This window comes from Aquarana catesbeiana, linkage group LG11, assembly GCF_042186555.1.
Source record: "Aquarana catesbeiana isolate 2022-GZ linkage group LG11, ASM4218655v1, whole genome shotgun sequence".
In the NCBI taxonomy this organism is placed as follows: Eukaryota; Metazoa; Chordata; class Amphibia; order Anura; family Ranidae; genus Aquarana; species Aquarana catesbeiana.
The window spans coordinates 261,610,002-261,631,787 of NC_133334.1; the positions used below are offsets into that span (position 1 = coordinate 261,610,002).

At 45.2% G+C, this 21,786-nt stretch overlaps 1 protein-coding gene across 2 annotated transcripts in view; it reads right to left on the reverse strand.

Annotated features, from left to right (window-relative positions):
* Nucleotides 1-21,397, reverse strand: part of USP10 (ubiquitin specific peptidase 10) — a 102,367-nt gene extending 80,970 nt beyond the window's left edge. For both annotated transcript variants that reach the window (XM_073605761.1, XM_073605760.1), the window contains exon 1: nucleotides 21,247-21,397. In XM_073605761.1, coding sequence (XP_073461862.1) covers nucleotides 21,247-21,372 — 126 coding nt within the window. In that variant the 5' untranslated portion in view covers nucleotides 21,373-21,397. The remainder of the gene's footprint in view (nucleotides 1-21,246) is intronic.
* Nucleotides 21,398-21,786: the final 389 nt, after the last annotated feature.

A 21,786-nucleotide genomic window follows, 5' to 3' on the forward strand; every position in this document is an offset into this window, starting at 1 on the left:
ACAAAGAAGATTAAAAAAATCACTTCAAATCTGATTTGCTCTGGAAAGCAGGCACATCCTTCACATTAAATATATATGTAAAAATAAATAAAGTTCTAAACCACAAAAGTTGTTAAAATCTTTTCAGGTGTGCCATGTTTTTTTTTTTTTTTTTTTTTAGATCTTTTTGGTGCGCCGCAAGATTAAAAAAAAAAAAAAAAAAAAAAAAAAAAAAAAAAAAAAAAAGCTTGAGAAACACCTGCTCTAGGGGCCTCTGCTCTTAAAAAAAAATTATTTTGCATTTTAATATGTTCTCCCTGTGCCTGTGTTGGTTTCCTCCGGGTACTCCGGTTTTCTCCCACACTCCAAAGACATGCTGGTAGGTTAATTGGCTCCTGTCTAAATTGGCCCCCCAGTATGTGTATGAATGTTAGCTCCCCTTTCACACTGGGGCGGGGGAGCGGAGTAGGCGGTAAAACTGCGCTATTTTTAGCGACGCTTTTCGGCCGGCTAGCGGGGCGGTTTTAACCCCCGGCTAGCAGCCGAAAAAGGGTTAAAACCGCCCGCAAAGTGCCACTGCAGCGGCGCTGTGCCTGCGTTATAGCCACGCTGCCCTATTGATTTCAATGGGCAGGTGCGGTTTAGGAGTGGTGTATACACCGCTCCGAAGATGCTGCTTGCAGGAGTTTTTCTGCAAGCGCACCGCTCCAGTGTGAAAGCACACAGCAGCGGCTGTTTCAGGGCGCTTTGAAGTCGCTATTTTTAGCAGTCGCTATTTTTAGCGCTGTAGCGCCTGCAAAGCGCCCCAGTGTGAAAGGGGCCTTAGAAGCTCCTTGAGGGCAGGGGACTGATGTGAATCTACAAAGTGCTGTGTAAATTGATGGCGCTATACAAGTACCTGTAAGAAATATTTGTGCGGGGGGGGTTCGAAGTTGTCTTTTTTTTTGATAAAAGTTTTTTTGCAGGTAGGTGAGGAATGTCGGGATTGGCCCGGACTGGAAGGAGTGTACTTTCTTCACTTTGAGCGCACAACTAAAACCCAGACGGACGTTCTAACTCTTCTCCGCTCCACCCAAAAAGATGTTTAATTCTTTAGTCTCTGGCCATCCACATGTGTGACGTTTATCCCGATCTGGTCACATGTTATCAAACATATGCCGTGTCAAAGTCCTGTTACCTGCAGTCGGGGCCCAAAGAAGCTGAATCAGCAGTTCCCATCTGACCTCAGCCGTGTGGTTTGGGGGGTATATATAACCATGGCCAGGGCTGAACTATACACCAGTTCCTATCTACTTCCCACACACACACATAAATGTGCTGAACATGTTCAATGGGATGGGATTGGGGGGAGGGGGGGGGGAGGGGGGGGGGGGTTGGGGTAGGAGTGAGTGATAAGGGAAATATTCAGCAGTTTAACACACCCAGGCAGTGCACACCTCTGAGAAGACAAAAGACCGCACTCCATGGCTGACAATGAGAACAAATATCAGACACTTCAATCAGCGGGACACAAGCAGGCAAGTACAAAGGACTCCATCAATGGCCATTATTTCACGGCCCTGTACTGGGAGGCAGCGAGCACACGCTTTCAAAAAGAACCTGAGCTTTGCAGGGCAAAGGGAGGCCTCGTTTAATTGTTTCCACCAACCCCCCCCTCCCCCCCCGTTGATTCTCTTTTTACCCAATAAATCGGACCACCAGCTTTCCTTTGCATCTTGTACAGGATCCTCTCCTGGACTGAAATGGCTTACTCCGATTTAACTGCACACTGCGAGCGTCTCACAATGTACATTAGAAGCTGCAGCAAGTCAGAGAGAGCCCCGCCATTTCCTGGCTGGAGGACGTCCAGCATCATCTAGGCCGGTGGTCTCCAATCTGTTGTATTTATGCGCTGCGTCGCAGTACACAGTGGAACGTACCCTGTTGAAGTATTTGTTTTTTTGTATATTTTGTTGCAAAATAAAGTATACATTTTCAATCAAAAAGTGGTCTCCGACCTGATTTGTGGCCCTTTGCTTGCTTTTATGGGGCCCTTATAGCACCATTTTATTTACTGACACCAACGAAGGGCACAATTTCTCGCAATGACACCAACAATGGGGTACAATTCCTACCAATGACAATCGACAATGGGGCACAGTTCCTCCCGGTGATGCCAACAATGGGGTCCAGTGACAACGGGGGGGGGGGGCACAATTCCTTGGCACCCCAGATGTTTTGGAACTACATTTCCCATGATGATCATGCACTCTGCAGTGTAGTTGAGCATCATGGGAAATGTAGTTACAAAACATCTGGGGGTGCCGAGGTTCGCCATCACTGATCTAGGCCTTTCCTCCCCAGCCCGACTGTCCCTGGCCCTCCCCTTCATTCATTAACCACCTCCCGCCTGCCATATAAGTAAAATGACGGGTCCAAGGTGCCTCTCCAAAACTGGAGACCCAGTGATGAGACTATGCAATGGAAACAGAAGTTTATTTAATAAATTGATTAGGAAGTGGACTGTGGTGACAAACCAGGAAAGCAAAATATAAAATTTCCACTTTACGAAAAAAAAAAAAAAAAAAACAACACACACGCCTGTGTCAGGTTGGAATCGGGCCAGGGACTCTCTCCCCATCCCGAGGTCACATTCCCTACTGTGTTCCGTTCTGGCACCCAGCATAGCATCATGGGAGGAACTGCAAACTCACATGCTCACTCCCATACATCAATTTGATACTGGGTGTGGACAACAAGCCGTACTGGGGGGGTCAAAGTGGTCTAGATAAAGAATTTAAAAAGTGTATATTATATTAATAAATAAATATAAATATATATATATACACACACACACACACACACACACACACACACATACATACATATACACACACACACTGGAGCTGCACAATTCTGGATAAAATGAGTCAATTTTTTTTGCTTAGAAAAAAAAAAAAAAAAAAAAAATCATGATTCTCGGCGTAAGATCTTTCACATTATGCAAAAAATTGAATTGGGCTAACTTTACTGTTTACCACCCCCCCCAAAAAAAAAAAATTAATGTGCCTAAAAAAAAAAAATATATTTGGAAATTATTTTTTTTTTTACTCACCTCTGAATGGCTGTTGCTAGGGGGTCCCTCGTAGTCTTCCTCCTTCAGTGCCTGGGCTGGTGACATCACTTCCCCTCCGCGCAGGAAGGGCTCAGCTCTGCTCCCTCCCTCCTGTCAATCATCTGGGACACATTACAGGTCCCAGACGACTACGCGGGCCCACAGTTGCAATGCCGGTGCCGCCGAACGGAGGGGGGAGATGAACGGGGCTTCGTTCCCCCACATTGCTGGACCCTGGGACAGGTAAGTGTCCAATTATTAAAAGTCAGCAGCAGTATTTGTAGCTGCTGACTTTTAATTTTTTTTTTTTTTTTAATGGGAACTCCTCTTTAAACTGTCCTCATTTGCAGACAGAAGTACATCCCCCTTGAATTCTAAAAGAACCAAATGATACAATGTTTCTTTCTTTCTCTCAGCACTGAGCAATGTTGTGATAAACTTTGCTGGCTGCCTTTTTTTTATGACAGCTGTCTGCACTCATTACAGGAATAGTGGAAATGCTGGATTAAGACAGTGGGGGGGGGGGGGGGTGAATCGAGATTGGGATTTTTTTAACGATTAATCATGCAGCTCCCGCTTGCTTTGCCAGAAATCCAGTGAGCTCCAATCTTCCTTTGGGCTGACAATGCTATTTTTGCGGCATTGAAAAGCTCAACAATGTTGTCCAATCTGCCTGCTGGGATACAGAACCCCACCTCCTCTGCGCCGCATACAATGATTTCTTTCCCAGAAAAGCTTGCCAACAAACTGGGGGGGGGGGGGGTTACTAAAAGTGGTGCACACTAAATCTGGTGCAGCTCTGCATAGTAACCAGTTTTCAAGTTTTATTGCCAAAAGGATAAGTTCACCTTTTGTAACATGTTACATCCATATTCAGGGTGTAACATGTAACAAATGGACTGGCTCCTGCACCCCCCTAACCTATGAATGAAAAACGACAAGTCCCAACAGCCTTAGTGGCTGTCGGCTTGAAGTTCTCAATGAACTAACCATACACTGTGGAGCACTGCGGTAGTTCACCGAGTTTCCAGTCAGATTGTATCTGCTTACCCGTACAATATACAATGCTTTAGACCCTCTAAAGCAGGGATATGCAATTAGCAGACATCCAGCTGTTGCAAAACTACAACTCCCATCATGCCTCTGCCTCTGGGTGTCATGCTTGTGGCTGTCGGTGTCTTGCTATGCCTCATGGGACTTGTAGCTCTGTAACAGCTGAAGGGCCACTAATTGCATATCCCTGATTTACAGGGTCCAGAAACAAAAAAAAAAAAAAAAAAATATTAAATGCACATTTTTTTTACCTTCGTAAAACATGCTAAAAATGCGACGTGTCTCTACGCTGAGATGTGAATGCAGACTAACACCAGGGTTACATTATTAACCACTTCAGCCCCAGAAGAATTTACCCCCTTAATGACCAGAGCATTTTTTGCGATACGGCACTGCGTCGCTTTAACCGACAATTGCGCGGTCGTGCGACGTTGCACCAAAACAAAATTGATGTTTTTTTTCCCACAAATAGAGCTTTCTTTTGGTGTTATTTGATCACCTCTGCGGTTTTTCTTTTGTGCTATAAACAAAAAAAGACCGACAATTTTGAAAAAAAAACAAAAAACAAAAAACTTTTTACTTTATGCTATAATAAATATCCCCCAAAAATATATATTAAAAAAAAAAAACAAAAAAAAAAAAACAAAAACACATAAATAAAATTTCTTCTTCAGTTTAGGCCGATATGTATTCTACATTTTTTTTTTTTTTAACCAAAAATAAGATTGCAATAAGCGTATATTGATTGGTTTGTGCAAAAGTTATAGCGTCCACAAAATAGGGGAAAAATATATGTCATTTTTAATTTTTCTTAATTAATAATGGTGGTGATCTGCGCTTTTTATCGTGACTGCGACATTGAGGCGGACAAATCTGACACTATTTTGGGACCACTGACATTTTTACAGCGATCAGAGCTAAAAATAGCCATTGATTTCTGTATAGCTAAAAATAGCCATTGATTACTGTATAAATGTCACTGGCAGGGAAGGGGTTAAACACTAGGGGGGCGATCAAGGGGTTAAATGTGTTCCCTCTCTGTGTTCTAATTGTAGGGGAGGATGGGCTCACTAGAACATGACAGATCACTGGGAGCAGTAGATCCCTGTCATGTCACTAGGCAGAACAGGGAAATGCCTTGTTAACATCTCTCCATTCTGCCTCTCCGTGTTATGATCGCGGGCCACCGGCGTACATCGAGTCCGTGGGACCGCGCTGCCAGCGACGTGCGTGCGCCCCCTAGCCTGCGATGACGTACGGGTACGCCCAATTGCACAGCCGTGCCATTCTGACGACGTACATTCTCATGCAGTGGTCGGCAAGCGGGATTAAAACGTGAACAATTATGGAATTTTTCTACCCAATCAGCAGTTTTTAGGAAGAACCGTTTGTAAAAAAAAAAAAAAAAAAAAAAAAAAAGGATAAAAACGTCAAAAAAAAAAAAAAAATCTCATTTATAATTTAAAAACTAACTCCAGACTTGGAATACGGCAGTATGAATGGAAGGACGCCAACATAAGAGCGAGTCGCCAATGGAGATCCCTTGGAGCGTCGTGCCAGGTGAACGCACCCCACTGGTGAGGGTCCAGGATTGACATCACTGGAGATCTGATCTTCATCCAGGTAAAGACATTTCCTAAGGCCAGCCATACATGGGTTCAAATCTCAACGGGTTCAGCAGGAAACTTGCCCGAGGTTGGAACCGTTAATCGGCAGGCTGAATGTACCGCGTTGATCGATACCAAGACGGCTACGGCTTCTCTCGGCGGGGATGGCATCCCGCCAGCGCTGATGGAGGAATCGTGCAAATTACTTTCCTGCAAACTGTGGCTGCAGGAAAGAAACGTGCAAAGTCTACGGCCAGCCAAAGGCTCCCTGTACAAATACAATGTGAGGATCTACAAGCCCTGAGAGGGATAAGAAATGCTAAAGCTTATTCCAATAATCTGCACTTTGGAGGCAGAAAGTGATCGATTCGCAGGATTGCCCCTCCATTCCACATGAATCATTGTGACTTGGAATTCTAATACGGGATGTTCTCATTAAACAGACAGTTCATCTGAAGCCAAACTTTTCTTTCTTTTCCCAGTTTTTTGGCATCTGAACATTTTCTTCCATCTCTTGGGGATTTAATAGGAGAGAGGTGCTGAGTTCCTGGGTCTGTACACCTGCTGTGCCCATTATGAGGGTTTCCCACCATGCCTGTGCCAAGTTCCCGGGTCTGTACACCCTCTGTGCCCATTATGAGGGTTTCCCACCATCCCTGTGCTGAGTTCCTGGGTCTGTACACCTGCTGTGCCCATTATGAGGGTTTCCCACCATCCCTGTGCCAAGTTCCCGGGTCTGTACACTCGCTGTGCCCATTATGAGGGGTTCCCCCCATCCCTGTGCTGTGTTTCTGGGTCTGTACACCCGCTGTGCCCATTATGAGTGGTACCCCCCATCCCTGTGCCAAGTTCCCGGGTCTGTACACCCTCTGTGCCCATTATGAGGGTTTCCCACCATGCCTGTGCCAAGTTCCCGGGTCTGTACACCCTCTGTGCCCATTATGAGGGTTTCCCCCCATCCCTGTGCCAAGTTCCCGGGTCTGTACACCCTCTGTGCCCATTATGAGGGTTTCCCACCATCCCTGTGCCAAGTTCCCGGGTCTGTACACCCTCTGTGCCCATTATGAGGGTTTCCCACCATCCCTGTGCCAAGTTCCCGGGTCTGTACACCCTCTGTGCCCATTATGAGGGTTCTCACCATTCAGGCATCCACTCATCAAGGCATTTTGGAATTTGCATAACTCCTCCCAAAAGCCGGCCCACTGCTTGTATCACAACTGAGAACTCTGAAGAGGAGTACTGAGGTCGGGGGGCTGGGATGGTTTCAGAAAGCCATGTACAGCCCCCTGCCGGCTCCTCCCACCAGCCCTGATCTGCATTACACAGAGATCCTGCGATGACATCACTGGGTCCAAAATACAGAATGGAATGAAAACAGCTTTTATATTTAAAATATCTCATTAACATGTTAAGGAGGGTGGAGGGAGGAACCAGTTAAAAAAAAAAAAAAAACATAAGGAAATTAAACTTCTGCTGTAACAAGATGAATTATCTGAGCTACAATGACAGAGCGATCGTTCTTTTCCTCCATCGGGCTTCCTGTAGACTGACACATTTGTACAGCACATGGAAGTCGAATTTCACAAGTACAGTGAAGGCGGGAAAACGTTCGCACATCCCTGACAACTGTTCCTGTGACTCTGCGATTACACAGAGATCCAACCAAACCACGCCACAGATTCTGGGCCGATTAAACGATACGTTTATTTGAAAGAAAAAAATAAATAAATGAAAAAAAAAAAACAAAACGCACATATATTTTTGCAGTTAAACAAAAGCGCAATTATTTTCTTCACAGGAGTCTGCAGAGCATATCACCAGTAATAAGTAACCGGTAACATCCCCTGAAAATGGCGTTTTCAGCATTTTGCCAAGAAAGAAAAGGTGCCAATACCATGCTTATGGTGTTTTCATAGGTCATGTGACTCAAAAAAAAAAAAAAAACCGCATCAAAAACGTAACACGGGTGTGGTAATGATGCGTTCTTAACCACTTAAGGACCGGGCTTATTTTTCAAACTTGTTTACAAGTTAAAAACAGTTTTGTTTTTTTTTTTTGCTAGAAAATTACCTGGAACCCCCCAAACATTATTTTTTTTGTCAGACACACTAGACTCCAGAGAATAAAATGGTGGTCGTTGCAATACTTTGTCACACCGTATTTGCGCAGCGGTCTTACAAACGCATTTTTTTTGGGGGAAAAAAAAATACACTTTTTAAAATTAAAAAATAAAAAAAAAAAAGTAAAAAAAGATAGCCAATTTTTTTTTTTATATATTGTGAAAGATAATGTTATGCCAAGCACATTGATACCCAACAGGTCATGCTTAAAAATTGCGCCCATTCGTGGAATGGCATCAAACTTTGACCCCTTAAAAATCTCCATAGGCGATGTTTAAAAATTTCTTCAAGTTACCAGTTGAGTTAGAGGAGATCTTTTGCTAGAATTATTGTTCTCGCTCCAGCGATGTGTGGTTTGAACACAGCGTTTACATATGCGGGCACGACTTACATATGCGTTCGCTTCTGCGTGCGAGCTTGGAGGGACGGGGCGCTTTAAATTTATTTTACTTTATTTTTACACTGTCCCTTTAAAAAAAAAAAAAAAAATTTTTGGATCACTTTTATTCCTATTACCAGGAATGTAACAAAAAAATATGAGAGGACCCCTAATGTGAGATCTGGGGTCAAAAAGATCAGATCTCATATTTACACTAAAATGCAAAAAAAAATAAAAATAATAATAAAAAAAAAAAGTCCCTTTAAGGCCGTTGGGAGGAAGTGACATTTGACGTCGCTTCCGTCATCCAACGTCACTCGGTGCTTCAGAGGGGAAAGGATCGGATCGTCTCCGCCACTACCGACGGCTCCGGTAAACGGCGAAGACGACCGGAATGTGGCGGGAAAGGAGGTGGGCACCTCTCCCGCCGCCTTAAAAGTGATCTTGCGGCGAATCCGCCATGGAGACCACTTATCTGAAAGTGAACCTCCCGCCGTTTAACAACATATCGGGGTTATGGCAACGGTATTCAACGTCAAAGTACCGACGTATAACGTCGGTGGGCGGTCCCCAGAAGTGGTTAATGCATTTCAACATTTTTTTTTTTTTTTAAACTGACCAAAAATGCAGAATTTTAACACCACAATGGTAGAACAACGGACCACTGTGAAGACACAGAATTTAAAGGGATGCATGTTTCTTGAGCTTTTCTTGTGCTAAAGGAGCAGATAATAGCTGACAATAAATTCATATTCTTTCAGGATGGATTAAAAATTGAACGTGGGTTTCTCCGCATCCAATTCGCATGTCAGGAGACTGTGACTGGCTCTCTATGGAGGCGGGTCACATAGTTACAGGACAAGCTGTGGGGCGAATTGCACAGGAGGAGTCTTGTGCGCCTTCTGGTCCGTATCGGACCCGAAACGTTGAACGTTGCTCTATACGGCAGTGTGAGTGAGCCAAGCCCGAAATTCATGATATTAAAATTAAAAGTCGAATATAAAAGCTATATATAAAAATCAGGGTGGAGGAAAATCAAAATAAATTGAAAAAAAATACAAATTTTTATTTTCTTTTATTTTTATCAAAATGTATTTTAATAAAATGCTTTTGGAGTAAAAATCTATCTTGGGGATAGTTTTCTATTTAACCACTTCAACCCCGAAAGGATTTACCCCCTTCCTGACCAGGCCATTTTTTGCAATACGGCACTGCACCACTTTAACCGACCATTGTATCCAAATGAAAAATTCATGTCCTTTTTTTCCCCCACAAATAGTGCTTTCTTTTGGTGGTATTTGGTCACCTCTGAGGTTTTTTATTTGTTGCGCTATAAACAAAACAAAGCAACAAAAAAAAAAAAAAAAAATATATATATAAAATATATATATATAATTTTTTTTCTTTTCTTCTTTTTTTTGCTATAACAAACATCCCAAAAATAAAAAAAAAAAAATGTAAAAGACAAATTTTTCCTTAGATTATTCTTCAAACCTAGTGCTGAACTGAGCTCTACACCACTGAAAAGGATCCATCATAACCGGAATGAATCTTTTCTCCTGTGGTCAGTATAAAGCGCAGCCATAATCTGCGTGTTACATAAACAGCTAATTAGCACAATAAAGCCGGTTCTGACAACTCTGGCTGGGAGGCAACTTTGGACATATCAAGATTAGAATCCGGCAAGCTTCCCCCTGGGAAAAAACAAAGCCAGCAACGACATGTGAAACGATCGGCCAAAACCTATTACCTCCGTCTGATCCGGAGAATGCCGGATGCAAAAGTCTTGTATTAAAAAGTAGCTCTAAAACGTAACATCTTCTCTTTGCTTTTTATATTTATGAATCCTATTAACCCCTTTCCGACCGCCCAACGCGAGTTCAGTGGCAAAAGTGTGAGCTTTAAAGTGGTTGTAAAGGCTCGATTTTTTTTTTTTTTTTTTTTTACCTTTGTGTATTATATGGGTAAATCTAGGTTCACATCTAGGCAGTTGAGGTTGATGTGCTTTTCAGGCATGTTTTGAGTTTTTAAACCTGCATTTTTTTAAAATGCATTTTCATGCGTTTTGCAGGTTTTTTTTTTTTGTTCCCTTTAAAAACACTGTAATTAGCTGGTTACTATGGAGTGGGGCTGGGAAGTCGTCCCGCTGCGTCCTTACCAACTGATGAGGCATCAGCTGTCCGCTGACAAAAAAAAAAAAAAAAAAAAAGGAGGAATTGACAGCAAAAAATAAACTAGGGAAAAAAAAAAAAAAAAAAACACGGCGTGGGGTCCTCCCCCAAATCCACAGCAGGCCCTTCAGGCTATGTACCCCATACGCATTCTAAACTTATTAAAGGAGGGCTTCCAGATTCCGATAAGCCAGGGATCCTCAAACTACGGCCCCCCAGCTGTTGCAGAACTACACGTCCCATGATGCATTGTAAAGCTCTGATATTCACAGACATGACTGGGCATGATGGGAATTGTAGTTCCTGAACTGGAGGGCCGTAGTTTGAAGACCCCTGCGATAAGCCCTCCGCCTGCAAACCCCACAACCAATGTCCAGGGTTGTGTGGAAGAGGCCCTTGTCCCTATCAACATGGGGACAAGGTGCTCTAGGGTGGGGGTGGGGCTGCTATGGTTTAGGAGGGGGGGGGGGGGGAGGCGGCCCCCCCCCCCCCCTTCATGACCGGCCAGGCTGTATGCTCGGATAAGGCGAGTGATAAGTAAGCATGTCCACTGAGCACCTTCTTTGGATTGATGTTTGTCACGTTCGCTTGATTTTATGGACTTTCAAAAAATTGTTTTGATTTTACTTCTGGATGTGCCGCCATTCTTCTTAGATGGGATTCCACATGCTCAGATAAGGGTCTGGTATTGATTTGGGGGGAGGACGACCATTTTTTTTTAACATTAAGCTGATGACTGATCGTTTTTTAAAGCAGAGTTCTGTCTATTTTTTTTTTTTTTTTTAAAGTCAGCAGCTACAAATACTGAAGCTGCTGACTTTTAAAATAAGGACACTCACCTGTCCAGGGCGCTCGTGATGTCGGCATCCAAAGCCAACCCGTCCCACCGCTTTTGGGTGGAGGCGCCGCCATCTTCGGTAAGGGAATCAGGAAGTAAAGCCCTGCGGGGGGGGGGGGGGGGGGAAGGCGCTGGAAGTGGCGTAGATAGCCACAGGTGGCTCGGGTATCTATGCCCGGAAGTGGGAGCAAAAAACCTGTATTAGACAAGTATCTGCTCCCCCCTCCCCACTGAAAGGTGCCAGATGTGACACCGGAGGGGGGGGTTGGGGGTGATTCCGAAAAGGGGAAGTTCCATTTTTGGGTGGAACTCTGCTTTAAGGCAACTAGCTATACAGGTTTTAAAGGGAAAAAAACACATAAAAAAAAAAAAAAAAAACGCAACACTTGACTCCATTGAAGTCTATCACATGCAAAATGCAATCTGCTGCAGGAACAAAGTCCCCGATCCTTTCCAAAAAACGAACCACCCGCAAAACTCATAGATGTGAATGTGTACCATGGAAAACCATGTTAAATGGACTGTAGTGCATTTCTGCAAAAAGGAAAAACGCACAAAAAAAGTGCACAGGTGTGAACGTAGGGTAAGTAAGGCCTCATTCAGTGACACCTGTTGTGGGCTTCAGATGGGCACAGTCAGGGGCCGCTCACCTGCACCGGCCGGTCCCAACAAATACCTGCATGTAGTCGCATAAACAAGCCGCTGCTGCGGGTGTCGGCACCTGACTGCATAGGCCCAAAAGTGCTTTTTACCATCCCCCAAAACAAAAGGACTTAACCCTTGCAGTCCAGGCACAGCCCCACCACAAAAGGAAAGGTTTTTACTTTCACCAGAGTTAAAGTAGAATTATAGCTAAAGCTTTATTTTTTACTTTTTGATAGACTAAGGGAGGGTTATAACCCCGGTCCGAATTTTTTTTTTTTTTTTTGCCATCTGTGTCCCATTTCAGAGACTTCCCTTCACTTCCTGTCCCAAAGTCAAACAGGAAGTGAGGGGAAATCCCTGCAAATTAAAAAGAAATTCTTGGGAACCCCCAGGTTTTATTTATGCATCAAAACTTTTATCCTATTAAAAAAAAAGAAAAAAAAAAAAAACGGTTTGCTGTAACTGATTATAAAGTGTGAGTTGGAGTTTGGCATCAATTTGTTAGTGTATCTAAATCTGCCAATACATTTAACACTCACCCCCAGACTGACAATGCTGCTGTCCAAAAGGTGCCCCCTATGCCCATTTATCTAGAGTGGAGGGGGGCGCTTCATTATAAATGGTGCGTTACCGGTCAGATTTACCAGCTGAAGACACAGGGAACAAAAAGCCAAAAGAAAACAAATGCAGCCCCCACATCTAATGATTGGTAAGCTGTGATATATTACGTTTATATATATTATATATTTATATTACGTTTTTTTTGGTTTTGGGTTTAACACTGCAGGGATGAACACGCCTGTTACCACCACCAGGAAAACCCGCCCATTCGGCCATCGCTGGGGTGTTCACGTAGACAGGAAGAGAGCGCAAAGAAGCTGCAGGAGATTAGCAGTACTGAGATGCAACAAAGTATAAAAACAGTATAAAGAAAAAAAAAAAAAAAAAAAAAAAAAACCACAACATAGCAATTCTTTACGATACTCAGCGTCTTGGCAAGCCAAACATCCAGTTCAGGTTTTACTTTAGATTGCATTTTTTTTTTTCTAGTTCAACGCTCAACTGCAGCCAAGTTAAAGCACGCCGGCAGCATGGAGGAGGAAGAGAAAAGAAGGTTTCAACAAGTATTGGGCAATCCTTCCCCACGAGTGCAACCCAACGCTGCCAACTACTAAACAAACTGGTTTTCGCAGCAACATAAAAAACTTATTTTATACTTTTTTTTTTTTTTAAATATAAAATGTAATAAAGAAAAAAAAGGCAGTAAATAAAAAAATCTATAAACTTATTACAGAAATAAGAACAGTGATATGGGGGGGGGCGCTCACATGCTTACAACTTCCTGATTACACAAAGCAGCGAGGGTGCCAAGATTAATTACTACTCGCTTCACGTGGCGAGCAACGCAATGCAGAGCAAACCGATGAAGACGGTTGACGGATGTACGCATCATCCCCCGTGATTATTGACCCGGACGCCTCCCTCGTGATGATCAGGGCTAGCCAAATTGTGAAGAGAGCCGCCTATTTATCAATAAAAGCTCCTAGGCCAGCACACTCCGCCCATTACTTTACAGTGCATCATTCAGCATCCTCTCACAATTAATCGTTAACGACCTGCCAATCACCATCTCTATCTATAGATAGATACATACACTATATTACCAAAAGTTTTGGGACATGACCTTTAATGGCATCCCAGTCTTAGTCCGTAGGGTTCAATATTGAGTTGGCCCACCCTTTGCATCTATAACAGCTTCAACTCTTCTGGGAAGGCCGTCCACAATGTTTAGGAGTGTGTCTATGGGAATGTTTGACCATTCTTCCAGAAGCACATTTGATAGGTCAGGCACTGATGTTGGACGAGAAGGCCTGGCTCGCAGTCTGCACTCTAATTCATCCCAAAGGTGTTCTATCAGGTTGAGGTCAGGACTCTGTTCAGGCCAGTCAAGTTCCTCCACCCCAAACTCGCTCATCCATGTCCTTATGGACCTTGCTTTTTTTTTTTTTTAAGCAGAGACCCTAGAGAATAAAATGGCGATCGTTGCAGGTGAATGTCCAAAAAGCTGAACGAACAGGAATAAAATACTACAGTGCGTGGGAAGGGTCATCATCAGAAATTCACTATTTATTCTGACGAGGACAGAACAGGATGGTAAAGCCAAAACTCGGAGTTGTCACCAGAACAGAACCACGCCCCCTTCCTGTTGTGCCAGCAGACAGAGAGAAAAAAAAAAAAAAAATGGGAGGAAAATCTCTCTATGGAGACAAATAGATGGGATTTAAAAACAGAACCCCAGCCAAAAACCAAGATAAAAATTAATAGACCATTAAAAAGATAAAAACCGCTTCTGCAGCAATATTCACCTTCAGGGCTGGTTCACACCAGATGCATTTTTATTTTGCATCAAAAACGCATGGACGGTGTTAACATGGATTTGAATGGTCCTGGTTCACACCAGTGCAGTCGATAAGAAAAGAACACGTTGCATTTTATAATCTGCGTGGAACTAGGAGACACACTGTAATGAAAATTTTGGTGCCGAAACGGAAAATTCAGAATACACCTGTCCGAAACCGAAAATAACATTTTTATATAGAATTCTATTATATTCGACTTTTTAAATTAAGATTGTGAATTTAAAATGAATATAAAATTTATTGTGGCATATTATTGGCACCTCCAGCACAAGAAAAGCTCAAGAAAAATGCATCCCTTTGATTTCTATGTATGTCTTCACACTGGTCCGCTGCGCTTCCGTTGTGGAGTTTAAAAAAAATAAAAATGTAAAAAAAATGCACCAAAAAACGCACCTCCCTGTTGAAATGCATTAGAAAACGCACCCCTTTACGGTTTTAAATCACATGACCTATAAAAAAAACAAAAAAAACAAAACACACAACACTATACGCACAGTAATATTGTGGTAAAATGGCGTGCATTTTCGCCATCTTTTTCTCCATTGGCAAAACGCGATAACCCTATTGGCGCAATTTCTCTGCACCTCTACATGGAACATATTTGGAAAGTGGCAAAATGCATCAGAACGCACATGTCCTCAATTGAGGCTTAGAGGCCGCGCTCACATGGGCACCGTCAGGTGGCAGATCCCGGCAGCTGAGGCGTGTTTACAGCGGTATTAAAGCGTTTGTAACCCCCAACATTTCATATGATATGTGCCTCTGCTGTACCATGTACTGGTATGAGAAAGTCTCCTGTTCTCTTTGTATTGCTTCCTGTATGTGAAATCCCTGGTGTTCCTGCTAGTCCCTCTGCTTTCCTATTAAAAAACTGACCACACTAAGCAGGAGAGCACAGCATAGTCAGTTCTCCAGCTGTGCTGGGAGCTCAGCCTGCTCTCCTCCAATGATCAGACTTTTCCTGACACGCCCCTCCGCTGTACAGCCATTCACTGGGAAGCTCAGTGTGCTGCTGCTGCTGCTTCTCCTCCTCCTCCTTCCCCAGCTCTTACGCAGAGAACAGAGGAATATGATCTCATTAAAAAAAATTAAAAAAAAGGGGGGGGGGGGGGGGGGGAGGGAGGGATTTAAATTTTTTTTATACCTATTCAAAAATGTTTTGCCTTTCATTTCTATTTTAAATTGAATGGGTTTGTTTTACAAGGTGATCGTTTACAATCACTTTAAACCCAAAAGCAAACATTTATTATATTGCAGCTTAGCCATTTTTAGATGTCACGGCTGCGTGTGTTTTACTTTTACCTTTTTACCTGGTGATCCAGCCAGCAAGTCTGCTTTTTAGAGATGCATCAAAATTTCAGTGGCCCAAAACATACCAGCCTGAAAATGTGCGTTTTCGGCATTTTGCAGATGGAGAAACGGGTGCCGATAATGGCGCCAAAATCATTTAAATTCATGATATGAAAGTGATTGTAAAGTAGAGCTGCAGAATTCTGGCTAAAATGAGAATCGCGATTTTTTTTTTTTTTGCTTAGAATAAAAGATCACGATTCTCGGCGCAATGTCCTTTCACATTATACAAAAAAAATCTGGGCCAACTTTACTGTTAGTTTTTTTTTAATTCATTGAAGTGTATTTTTCACCCCCCAAAAAAATGCCTTTGAAAGACTGCTGCGCAAACGCAGAGAGACATAAAAATGTGGCGGCGATCGCCATTTTATTCTCTAGGGTCTCTGCTAAAAAATATATATATATATATATATATATATATATATATATATATATATATATATATATATATATATATATATATATGTTTAGGGGTTCTAAGTAATTTTCTAGCAAAAAAATACTGATTTTAACTCGTAAGGAACAAGTGTCAGAAAAAGGCCCGGTCTTTCAGTGGTTAATCTGACCTCTTTAGCAGACCGAAGTTCATCCCTTTGATCTAAAAGAACCAAACGATACAATGTTTATAGTCATCTTTTATCTCCGTGTATCCATTCAGACACGGCGGCACGGCTCTGCCCCCTCTCTCTCCTAATTGGAGGAGTTTGATTAACAGCAGCGGGAGCCCATGGCGCTGCTGCTGCGTCTCAGCCAATCAGAATGGAGAGTCCTGGACGGCCAAGGGACTAGCGGACATGGCTAGATAGAGATGGGGCTCAGGTAAGTACGGGGGGGGGAGGCTGCTGAACACAGAAGGCTTTTTATCTTAAATGTATAGAATGCAGTAAGATAAAAAAAAAAAAAAAAAAAAAAAAACAACCTTCTGACTTTACAATCATTTTAATTAAAAAGTTGAATATATATATTTTTTTTTTTTGGTTTCAGCAACAACTTTCCATTCGGTGCACCTCTACTGTTGTTCAACAGAAAAACTCTCTTGCATTTAGAGGGATGAGACAAACCATTTAACACTTAAAGGGGTGCTTTCAATGATCAGCTTAATTTATAATAATATAAATATATATATTAATTTATACCAAAAAAAAAAAAAAAAAAAAAAAAAAGTTTGCTGTAATCGATTAGAAGGTTTAAGCTGGAGTTTGGCTTCAATTTGTTAGTGTATCTAAATCTGCTAATACATCTAACACTCCTCTTCCTCCATGCGGACAATGTTGCTGTCGCAATCTGCCGCCTGTGCTCCTTCATACAGAGTGGGGGCGCTCTAATACAGGAGGTGCCAGAGCCAGTGAAAACAGAGGGCAAAAAAAAAATAAAACGAATGCAGCCACCACATCTGATTGGTGAGCTGCAATATATTAAATTTTTGGGTTTTGAATTTATTACCGCTTTAAAAAGTGAATGTAAACCCGATTCATGAAATTTGAGCCGGACACATATCTGTAGCGTTTTCTTATCTCTCTTTAACCTCTTGGCATCCGCGCTACAGCCAAATGACGGCCACAGCGCGGACCTGAATTTCTAGGAGACCGTCATAGGACGTCCTCCCCTTTGCACGCGCCCCCTGCAGGGCACGCGCTGTGATCTCCGAGTCACTGAGACTTGGGTGATCACAGATCCGAGTAAGGGGCCGATCCCAGCCCCTTACCAAGTGATCAGCTGTGAGCCAATGACAGCTGATCACGTGATGTAAACAAAAGCTTGGCAATCTTTTTTTTCTCCTCCTTACCAAAAAAAGGCGATCACCGGCTTATCTGCACATCGGTCCCGAAGAGGAAGGAGGCACATCTGCCTCATCTGTGCCCACAATTACCTCCTGCCAGTGCCCACAGTGCCACCTATCAATGCTCACCAGAGGTGCCAATCAGTGCCACCTACCAGTGCCTCATCAGTGCCACCTACCAGTGCCGATCAATGCCCATCATTGGCAAACATCAGTGCCCATCACTGCCACCCATCAGTGCCCATCATTGGCAAACATCAGTGCCCATCACTGCCACCCATCAGTGCCCATCACTGCCACCCATCAGTGCCCATCACTGCCACCCATCAGTGCCCATCACTGCCACCCATCAGTGCCCATCGGTGCCCATCAATGAAGGAGAAAAATTACCCGTTTGCAAAATTTTATAACAAAATATAAAAAAAAATGTAATTAAAAAAAAAATAAAAAAAAGTTGTTTTAAATTTTTTTTAACAAAAAATAAAAACCGCAGAGGTGATCAGATACCACCAAAAGAAATCTCTATTTGTGGGAAAAAAATGATAAAAATTTCATTTGGGTACAAAGTTGTATGACCGCGCAATTGTCATTCAAAGTGTGACAGCGCTGAGAGCTGAAAATTGGTCTGGGCAGGAAGGGGGGTTTAAGTGCCCAGTAAGCAAGTGGTTAAAGCACCAAGTCCCGCGGCTTTCTCCTGCTCTGTTCTTCTGTTATCACCCTGATAACTTCTGTCAAGTTTTCTGTCAACTGTGATAAAACCAGCCCGAAATTTGTGTCAGGGCGGGTGCTATAAATAGATTATCAAAGAGCCGGTCCATTCACAGCACAGCTCTGCAAGTCTGCCTATGAGGAGTGGGGGGGGCCTTTCCTCCAATCAGCTATCTCACAGGGTATGGCAAGACTCCCCCTCCCGAAACAGGAAGAGAAGATTCAAACAGGATGTGCACTTACTGAACAGTATATAAAGCTGAAGACAGCAGATATACATGTAAAACTTATATAGGGGTATTGGTTTCATCTCTGTGTATCATCTGAGGCTCTTCACTCCACTTGGTATAGGGGAGAGTTTACATCCACTTTGAGGCTCGGTTCACTTGTCTGCGGGTCTCAGGAATGCATAAAATCGCACACGTTCCCGACCCGCAGCCCAAAAAAGCGTTTCAGGAAGGCAGCGTGTTTCCGTGCGGCAACCTTTCTGAAAAAGGGTCGGGTACAGAAGTCTCCTGAAATGAATGGGATGCTGTGCCCACATATACTGCGGAGATGGGAACCTGGCAGCCTGAAAGTGTCTCAGCCACTTGTCAAAAGTAGGCAATGCTGCTCCCCCCCCCCCCCCAAAAACACCTTGCCCCATAGAGGGAGGGGCCAGGAGCACAGAAGAGGAGAAGAGGGACCCGAGAAGAGGAGGATCGGGACTGCACTGTGCAAATCCACTGCAACAGAGGAGACATGTTTGTTATTCGTATAAAAAAAAAAAAAAAAACGACTTTACAATCTCTTTAAGAGAGATATCAGCGTGAAATCCTCCTTCACAAACAGTGACGGAGATGGGATATCGCCTTCTGATTACGGCTGACAACACGGCCCACCATAGATCACAATTCAGCACCAGGAATGTTGTCACCTGACAGCAAAGGGGTCACTTGTTCCAGTGACACCTGTCTTCACTTTGGAGGGATTTCCTCTCACTTCCTGTTGGGTCTCAGGGACAGGAAGTGAAGGGAAATCTCCCAAATCCTGGCGGGTTGTTAATCCTCTCTTAGTACATTATATATATATATTATATTGAAGGTGCACTGAAGCAGAATTAAACATGTGAGGTGAGCGGATTCCAGAGAACATGACAGGACAATGACCCATCCAATCACAGAGCGCCGTACGTATAGATCCTCAAATGACCCCCCCACCCCAAAATTACAACACAGACCAAACCCCTGGGAATGTCCCCTCCGCCATCAATACCAAAGAATGCCCCCCCCCTCCTCCGCCATCAATACCCCAGAATGTCCCCCCTCCTCCGCCATCAATACCCCAGAATGCCCCCCCTCCTCCGCCATCAATACCCCAGAATGCCCCCCCTCCTCCGCCATCAATACCCCAGAATGCCCCCCCCTCCTCCGCCATCAATACCCCAGAATGCCCCCCCCTCCTCCGCCATCAATACCCCAGAATGCCCCCCCCTCCTCCGCCATCAATACCCCAGAATGCCCCCCCTCCTCCGCCATCAATACCCCAGAATGCCCCCCCTCCTCCGCCATCAATACCCCAGAATGCCCCCCCCTCCTCCGCCATCAATACCCCAGAATGCCCCCCCTCCTCCGCCATCAATACCCCAGAATGCCCCCCCTCCTCCGCCATGAATACCCCTGAATGTCCACCCCTCCTCCACCATCAATACCCCAGAATATCCCCCCCTCCACCATCAATACTCCAGAATGTCCCCCCCTCCTCCGCCATCAATACCCCAGAATGTCCCCCCCTCCTCCGCCATCAATACTCCAGAATGTCCCCCCCTCCTCCGCCATCAATACCCCAGAATGTCCCCCCCCTCCTCCGCCATCAATACCCCAGAATGTCCCCCCCTCCTCCGCCATCAATACCCCAGAATGTCCCCCCCTCCTCCGCCATCAATACCCCAGAATGTCGCCACCCTCCCCCCTCCGCCATGAATACCCCTAAATGTCCCCCCCTCCTCCACCATCAATATCCCAGAATGTCGCCCCCCCCTCTTCCGCCATCAATACCCCAGAATATCCCCCCCTCCGCCATCAATACCCCAAAACGTCCCCCCTCCTCCGCCATCAATACCCCAGAATGTTCCCCCCCCCCCTCTTCCGCCATCAATACCCCAGAATATCCCCCCCTCCGCCATCAATACCCCAAAACGTCCCCCCTCCTCCGCCATCAATACCCCAGAATGTCGCCCCCCCCCTCTTCCGCCATCAATACCCCAGAATGTCCCCCCCTCCTCCGCCATCAATACCCCAGAATGTCCCCCCCTCCTCCGCCATCAATACCCCAAAACGTCCCCCCTCCTCCGCCATCAATACCCCAAAACGTCCCCCCTCCTCCGCCATCAATACCCCAAAACGTCCCCCCTCCTCCGCCATCAATACCCCAGAATGTCGCCCCCCCCCCTCTTCCGCCATCAATACCCCAGAATGTCCCCCCCTCCTCCGCCATCAATACCCCAGAATGTCCCCCCCTCCTCCGCCATCAATACCTCAGAATGTCCCCCCCTCCTCCGCCATCAATACCCCAAAACGTCCCCCCTCCTCCGCCATCAATACCCCAGAATGTCCCCCCCCCCTCTTCCGCCATCAATACCCCAGAATATCCCCCCCCTCCGCCATCAATACCCCAAAACGTCCCCCCTCCTCCGCCATCAATACCCCAGAATGTCCCCCCCTCCTCCGCCATCAATACCCCAGAATGTCCCCCCCCCTCCTCCGCTATCAATAACCGAGAACGTCCCCCCTCCTCCACCATCAATACTCTGGATTTCCCCCCCCTCCCCATCAATACCCCTAATGATCCCACCTCCCCCACCCGTGATACCCCAGCATTCCCCTCCCCCACCTCTAATACTTCACCCTGCCCCCTCCCCCTCTAATATGACTCAGTAACACCCCGGGCAGCCCCTCCCCCCTCTGTAGTGGATACCCCGGGGTGGCCCCTCCCTCCATACTGCCCCGATGTGGGAGGGGCCCCACGTGTGCTCGGGATCCCGTGAAAGGCCCGGTGAGAGGGCAGACATGAGGCCGGACCACTCCCCTGCCGTCCCCTGACCCCCACCCGCCGGCTCCTTACCTGCGCGCTCGGGGAGGCCATGGCGGACACTTTCAATGAGTGAGGCCGATCATGCCGCTTCCCCCGCCGCCGCCATCTTCTCTGCTGCGCGCTCACCTCACCACGCATGCGCCGGAGCCCGCCCATCGCAGCACGTGATCCCCACAAGGGGGAGGAGAGCGTAAGGGGCGTGTCCGGCGGCACCGAGCAACAGGCGAATGTACCGTAAGAGGCAAAGCGAGGGGGAGCGCGCCTGAGACTCCTAGAGAGAGGGCGTGTCCGGCACCATGAGAACTCGTGACACCCAGAAGGGGAGAGGCGGTGACAGTGAAGGGACTGGGCGGGGCCTCAGGCGTGAGCTCCTATAGAAGAAGGGGTGTGTCCGGCACGCTGTAACAAGAAAGAGGGCGGGGCTACTCCTGTATATAGAGGGACAGCAGGAAAGGGTCACAGGTGTGAAGGGGTCCGCTTCAACCATTCAATACCGGAACCGGTCACCCCCCCCCCCCCCTTTTTCTTCATTTATATTGTAAACATGTACCCAGAAGTATTTTTTATGCT